At 39.0% G+C, this 8,110-nt stretch overlaps 1 protein-coding gene across 1 annotated transcript in view; it reads left to right on the top strand.

The window, feature by feature from the left end:
• Positions 1-7,563, top strand: part of OSBPL11 (oxysterol binding protein like 11) — a 91,253-nt gene extending 83,690 nt beyond the window's left edge. The window contains exon 13 of the mRNA XM_043874471.1: positions 5,864-7,563. Within this exon, the coding sequence (XP_043730406.1) occupies positions 5,864-5,929 (66 nt within the window). The 3' untranslated portion in view covers positions 5,930-7,563. The remainder of the gene's footprint in view (positions 1-5,863) is intronic.
• The last annotated feature ends 547 nt before the right edge of the window (positions 7,564-8,110 follow it).

Consider the following 8,110-nt stretch of genomic DNA (forward strand, 5'->3'; position numbering starts at 1 on the left):
TTACAACAAGCTGTGGAAGATTCTTAAAGAGATAGGAATATCGACCATCTGACTTTCCTCCTGAGAAATCTGTATGCTGGTCAAGAAGCAACAGCTAGAACGAGACATGGAACGACAGACTGGTTCCAAATAGGAAAAGGAGTACATCAAGGCTGTATTTTGTCACCCTGCTTATTTAACTTATATGCAGAGTACATCATGAGAAATGCTGAACTGGATGAAGCACAAGCTGGAATCAAGATTGCCAGGAGAAATATCAATAACCACAGATTTGCAGATGACACCACCCTTATGGCAGAAAGGAATGAAGAACTAAAGAGCCTCTTGATGAAAGTGAAAGAGGAGAGTGAAAAAGTTGGCTTAAAGCTCAACATTCAGAAAACTAAGATCATGGCATCTGGTCCCATCTCTTCATGGCAAATAGATGGGGATACAGTGACAGACTATTTTTTGGGGCTCCAAAATCACTGCAGATGGTGACTGCAGCCATAAAATTAAAAGATGCTTACTCCTTGGAAGGAAAGTTATGACCAACCTAGACAGCATATTAAAAAGCAGAGACATTACTTTGCCAACAAAGGTCTGTCTGTTCAAAACTGTGGTTTTTCCAGTGGTCATGTATGGATGTGAGAGTTGGACTGTAAAGAAAGCTGAATGTAGAAGAATTGATGCTTTTGAACTGTGGTGTTGGAGAAGACTCTTGAGAGTCCCTTGGACTGCAAGGAAATCCAACCAGTCCATCTGAAAGGAAATCAGTCCTGAATATTCATTGGAAGTACTGATATTGAAGCTGAAACTCCAATACTTTGACCACCTTTTGCGAAGAGCTGACTCATTTGAAAAGACCCTGATGCTGGGAAAGATTGAAGGTGGGAGGAGAAGGGGACGACACAGGATGAGATGGTTGGATGGCATCACTGACTCAATGGACATGAATTTGAGTAAACTCCGAAAGTTGGTGATGGACAGGGAGATCTGGCGTGCTGCAGTCCATGGGGTTGCAAAGAGTCAGACATGACTGAGCGACTGAACTGAGCTGAACTGAATCTCATGGAACAGTCAAGTCACATCCTGTGTGTGACAGGACCATGGCTTGTGCTGTAAGAAGCACTGCAGAGTCAAATGAGGCTGATGAGATAGCTGAAGCTGGTACCCCAAGGTTCATAACAACTTTGGAGCTCTTGCCTTCAGGTATGGCTCTTTGCTAAGAAAAGTCATGTTACTGAAAAGCCTATTTTGTCTTCCTGTGGTCCTAGGCAGAATGCTAGATACATAGTAGGTGTTTCATCCATATTGTTATGAGTAACAAGAGCTTTTTCATTTGTTTGGTACTTTCATTATTGCTGTGAGACCAATTACAGACCAGTTTGAAATTGGCTTTAGATGGAGTATGGAAGAGTCTTTTGGTATAGAACAAGGAGAGAGAGTAACCTGAGAAATTATAGGTGAAACTTAAGTGTTTCTAGAATCATTTGGTAATACCCACCCTCTTTTCCTAACCATTTCTCATTGACATTTAGTTTACTAGATCTTCTTTGTCATTGTTTAGTTGCTTAGTCATGTCCAACTCTTTGTGACCCTATGGACTGCAGCACAGAAGGCTTCCCTATCCTTTACTGTCTCTTGGAGTGTGCTCAAATTCATGTCCATTGAATCAGTGATGCCATCCAACCATCTCGTCCTCTGTTGTCCCCTTCTCCTCCTGCCCTCAATCTTTTCCAGCATCAGGGTCTTTTCTATGAGTCAGCTCTTCACAACAGGTGGCCAAAGTATTGGAGCTTTAGCTTCAGCATCAGTCCTTCCAATGAATATTCAGGACTGATTTCCTTTAGAATTGACTGGTTTTTATCTCTTTGCTGTCCAAGGGACTCTCAAGAGTCTTCTCCAGCACAACAGTTTAAGAGCATCAATTCTTTGGTGCTCAGCCTTCTTTTATGGTCCAACTCTCATATCTGTACATGACTACTGGAAAAACCATAGCTTTGACTCTATGGACCTTTGTTGGCAAAGTGATGTCTCTGCTTTTTTTTTTTTTTTCCAACTCTTTGTGATGCCATGGACTATAGCCCATTATGCTCCTCTGTCTGTGGGATTTTCCAGCCAAGAATACTGGAGTGGGTTGCCATTCCCTTCTCCAGGGATGTCTCTGCTTTTTAATATGCTGTCTAGGTTTGTCATAGCTTATCTTCCAAGGAGCAAGCATTTTTTTATTTCATGGCAGCAGGCACTGTCTGCAGTGATTTTCAAGCCCAAGAAAATAAATTAGATCTGTTTCCTCCCTTCTGTGATTTTACACATCCATCAGGATCTGTTGGTTGTATCCTCTTAAATGGATGTTTAAAATTTCTTGAGATGTGTATAAATGCAAGCAGGAAGGCTTTTACAGAATAGTGGGCCACACTGGAGTCAGATGTCTAAGTTTCTACCGCAGCTCATACCTTGGATAGTTTATTTACCGTTTCTCACTTCAGTTTCCTCATCTGTAAAATGTAGGCAGGTGCTAAACTTCCGTGGTGGCTCAGTGGTAAAGAATCCACCTGCCAATGCAGGAGACACAGGTTCTATTTCTGATCTGGGAAGATCCCACATGTCACAGAGCAGCTTAGCCTGTGCACCACAGCCGTTGAGCCTGTGCTCGAGAGCCTGGGAACCACAGCTGCTAAGCCCACGTGCTGCAACTACTGAAGTCCACGCATCCTAGACCCCGAATGCCACAGCAAGAGAAGCCACCACAATCAGAAGCCTGTGCACCACAATTGGGGAAAAGCCCATGCAGCAACAAAGACCTATCACAGCCAAAAATAAATAAATAAATAAAAGTATTATTTTTTAAGTGTAGGTAGATATACAGAAGTTGTACTGGAAAGAACTCTGTCCCTTCCTGGGTGAAGTTGGGCTGCCCATTTCACTTCTCAGAGCCTCCATTTTTTCTTTGAAATGAGATGATCAGATGGCACAGGTTAACTTGTAAACCTAGCATTCTGTAATGTGATTAAATGACATCAGAATATTGCAATAATCAGTTCTAATGAGATGGGTAAAACTGGAACCCATTATACAGAGTGAAGTAAGCCAGAAAGATAAACATCAATACAGTATACTAACGCATATATATGGAATTTAGAAAGATGGTAACAATAACCCTATATGCAAGACAGAGAAAGAGACACAGGTGTATAGAACAGACTTTTGGACTCTATGGGAGAAGGCGAGGGTGGGATGATCTGAAAGAACAGCATCGAAACATGTATATTATCAAGTGTGAAACAGATCGCCAGTCCAGGTTGGATGCATGAGACAAGTGCTCAGGACTGGTGCACTGGGAAGACCCAGAGGGATGGGATGGGGAAGGAGGTGGGAGGGGGGTTCAGGATGGGGAACACATGTAAATCCATGGCTGATTCATGTCGATGTATGGCAAAAACCACTACAATATTGTAAAGTAATTAACCTCCAACTAATAAAAAATAAGTGGAAAAATAAAAAATTTAAAAAATAGAAAAATTAAAGAATATTGCAATAGAGGAGAAAGATTGAATTCAATGCTGAATATGGGGTAAGTAGGAGTTTATAGCGAGCATGTAGGATGAGGGAGTAGATGGAAAATTACCAGGAGGCCTTGGTCAGATGTCAGTGATGATGGATCGAGGGAGGCCCGTGATTAGTTAGAAGGTGGGAGGAGAGGAACTTCATTGGATATCAAAAATGAGAGGATTCTTGATAAACTGGTTCATCGGGATTTTTTTGGCTAAAACTGAGTTCAGCAGGCCTAGAAGGCTTAGGCAAAACTAGAGACAAAAGAGTCTTAACTTTTAAAGTTTAGTCAAGGAGAGAGTCTTGTCAGTATGAGCCACATAATTGCTGACCATAAGTCATTTTTGGAACAGGGTATTGTAAATATATTTTTTAAAATTTAATGCAAATATATTGAAGTCGATATAGGGATTATGGACAGAGGTTCAAATCTGACTGACTTAATAACCTCATTGCAGAAGCACTAAATTTCAGTCTTAGCTACTGTGACCTCAACTTTTACCCCTCAACTTTTACCCCTCAACTTTTACTCAGCTTGGCTTTTACCCCAGTATTCTGCTTCATGCATTCTTGACAGCACTTTTTTCCTCACTTGGTCTTCTCCTGTCTTTAGTAAACTCTTTGACTAACTTTATCTCCTTTTGGTAACCTTCTGTTCACAGGAACCAGGGAAAGCTAAGGGATAGAGTCAGGAAAGAACTAGAAAACAATACTCAGCTACTAGATGCCATTTGCCATGTAGAGAACAGTTAGTATGTTGGTGGCCGTTTTCCGTGTTCCACATGCTACCTGTCACTCTGTGGGTGAGGCTCAGTTTGAAGCATCTTGGCAAAAGTAGCAGAGTTGCTACAGATGACTTCCACATGGAGCACAAACTAGGTCTTTCCAGACCAGAACTTCTCACCTAATCCTAGCTAAACCACACATACTTTTTGATGTCTTAAGCAAAAGAGATCTTTTCTTTAAAAACTCTTGTGTTTACTCTCCGACATAAATCACAGCAAGATCCTGTATGACCCACCTCCCAGAATATTGGAAATAAAAGCAAAACTAAACAAATGGGATCTAATGAAACTTAAAAGCTTTTGCACTACAAAAGAAACTATAAGTAAGGTGAAAAGACAGCCGTCAGATTGGGAGAAAATAATAGCAAATGAAGAAACAGACAAAGGATTAATCTCAAAAATATACAAGCAACTCCTGCAGCTCAATTCCAGAAAAATAAATGACCCAATCAAAAAATGGGCCAGAGAACTAAACAGACATTTCTCCAAAGAAGACATACAGATGGCTAACAAACACATGAAAAGGTGCTCAACATCACTCATTATTAGAGAAATGCAAATCAAAACCACAGTGAGGTACCATTACACACCAGTCAGGATGGCTGCTATCCAAAAGTCTACAAGAAATAAATGCTGGAGAGGCTGTGGAGAAAAGGGGACCCTCTTACACTGTTGGTGGGAATGCAAACTAGTACAGCCACTATGGAAAACAGTGTGGAGATTCCTTAAAAAACCGGAAATAGAACTGCCATATGACCCAGCAATCCCACTTCTGGGCATACACACTGAGGAAACCAGATCTGAAAGAGACACGTGCACCCCAATGTTCATCGCAGCACTGTTTATAATAGCCAGGACATGGAAGCAACCTAGATGCCCATCAGCAGATGAATGGATAAGGAAGCTGTGGTACATATACACCATGGAATTTTACTCAGCCGTCAAAAAGAATTCATTTGAACCAGTCCTAATGAGATGGATGAAACTGGAGCCCCTTATACAGAGTGAAGTAAGCCAGAAAGATAAAGAACATTACAGCATACTAACACATATATATGGAATTTAGAAAGATGGTAACGATAACCCTATATGCAAAACAGAAAAAGAGACACAGAAATACAGAACAGACTTTTGAACTCTGTGGGAGAAGGTGAGGGTGGGATGTTTCAAAAGAACAGCATGTATACTATCTATGGTGAAACAGATCACCAGCCCAGGTGGGATGCATGAGACAAGTGCTCGGGCCTGGTGCACTGGGAAGACCCAGAGGAATCGGGTGGAGAGGGAGATGGGAGGGGGGATCGGGATGGGGAATAAGTGTAAATCTATGGCTGATTCATATCAATGTATGACAAAACCCACTGAAATGTTGTGAAGTAATTAGCCTCCAACTAATAAAAAAATTAAAAAAAAAAAAAAAAACTCTTGTGTTTAAATGTGAAATTAGAATTCCATTTCAATAAAAGCATGGCATCTAGTTTTGGTTACTGATTCTGAAAATACTAGAGGAATGGTCCTTTAATTTGTTTTTCTGCTTGTTTCAGGGAGATGGCTGGGTTTATCACAAACCCCTTTGGAAAATAATTCCAACAACACAACCAGCAGAGTGACACATACTATCTAAGACTCAACTAAATGAACTTCTCTGTTTACCCTAAACCCTCCCAGTATGGAGTCATTGCACTGAGTGAACTGCTTCCTGATTGCACAGACTGAAACTAATTACACACGAATGTACCGATTAGGGCACCATAGAACTGTAGCAAGACCAAAGTGTGGAAGAAGCACGATGGACTTCTCACCAAGCTGTTCATGTGACGTGAGCAATATCATCTGAAAACCTTTCACCTGAATTATTAGATGAATAATCTCTTATCCAGTTTCTGCTCCAGAAGCTAAGTTTGAATCCCCTGTTTTTGCATGGGGGCAGCAGATAAACACAATGAGAACTCAGTGATTTTAATTTCTTTATAGTGAAAATTGAAGTCTCTTTTAGAGTTTGTGCTTTGCTTTCTGTTAGTAGCTGAAGTATTCGCTACTCTTAGAACAAACCGAGAGGAGGAAGAAGATGACCCAGAAGTGGCTTCAGCCATTGTGCCTGAAATCAGTGTTAAAAAAAAAAAAATCAACCAGGTTGTCATAACAAGGCATTCTGTTCCTTCAAAGAGACTGTGTGCCTGTGTCTGAGGAACTTATCCATTATCCACCTCTGTTGGAACTCTCTTTTAAAAAGTATATTTATAAATTGATTAGAATTATAACCGTGGAGAATTTTTTCTTCTGAGCATTTTAATATACTTGAAAACAACATTGACTTGAAAAATTGCAGAACATTTTTCAATACCTAGTTTTATTAAATATTATACTTGAGAGACAATTTTTTTAAATGTGTTCATGTCAATATGATGAGATTTTGGCCTTTCTCAAGAACTGAGGCATTAAAGAACCTAGCAAATATTTAAAAATAAAGCTGTTACTGTTTTCCTTACCTTTTTTTTCATTTGTAGGTTAATATCCAGTATTATGTGCTATCCCTCTGGATAAGTATGCTTTATTTTACCTCCGTTCACTCAAAATTTAAAATAACTATTCCTATTTGTCAGTAATTCAGAATTTGAATATGTGACTAAATGTATGTATAGTATGGTTTTGTTTTCTTTTCAAGGAAACTCAAATGCTAACGAAAGAGTATGAAATAAAAAAGATACCAGGAAAAAAGGTATCAGGAAGTTGTATTCAGGTACAGATCTTTTTTTTTTAAGTATTTTATTGAGGTTGAAGAATTACTGACAAAAGAATAGTGCTAATTATGGCTTTCATCATTCATTCAAGTATTTATTGAGCACCTACTTATGGTACTCAACAGTTGTTTTACTGCAAGCTACCTTAATTTTCCAAGAGTGGTGCCTTACTCTGTTTCTCCTGATGTGGTCTTCCAATCAGTGTGTGTAACATATACCTATTATTCATCAGCCGTTGTAGGTGGCTGTATCTGTTGCATCAACATAAGATGTTTAAGCTTTGTGCGCTGATAAATTGTGTTTTATTGAAGGGGGTTAATAGGATGAAAACAGTAAAATAATTTTTTCAACAAATTGTAAATTGTAAGAAAATAATTGGTTTATGTACAACCATTTTAATGATTCCCTTGTTCATTTTTGCTGTGAAATGCACTGAAAAAAATCTCAAAATGAATTAAAGTTCATGTGTTGGAAAGATTAAAAAATAATAAAACTGGACAACAGTGATGCCTTTGTCTATTTTATGAGTGGAGAGAAATAGAAAGTTGGAGTTATTTCTCCATTCATTTGAGAAGGGCATTTATTTTTTAATTTATTTTTACATGAAACTTCTAGTATTTTATTAATTTTTCATAGTTTTACAGTACTAGTAAAAATAATGGTCATTAAGTATAAAATGGAAGTTGAAGAAAAAATAACCTGTCTTCCTTGACTCCCACCCTCCCCCAAAGAAACTAGCTAGTATATGGCAAATATCCTTTTCACATGTTATCTTTAGGCATATATTCACTTTGTGGTAGTAGTAGATGGTTTAGTCGCTAAGTTGTGTCTGACTCTTGCAATGCCATGGACTGTAGCCTGCCAGGCTCCTCTGTCCATAGCGTTTTCCAGGCAAGATTACTGGGGTGGGTTGCCATTTCCTTCTCCATATTTTATTTTTTTATTGGAATTAGTTGTTTTACAGTGTTTCTGCTGTACAGCAAAATGAGTCAGCTGTATGTATATATGTGTATATATACACACACGTGTATAATGATGTTGATTTTTATT

The sequence above is a fragment of the Cervus elaphus genome, chromosome 19 (genome assembly GCF_910594005.1).
Source record: "Cervus elaphus chromosome 19, mCerEla1.1, whole genome shotgun sequence".
NCBI classification, from domain to species: Eukaryota; Metazoa; Chordata; class Mammalia; order Artiodactyla; family Cervidae; genus Cervus; species Cervus elaphus.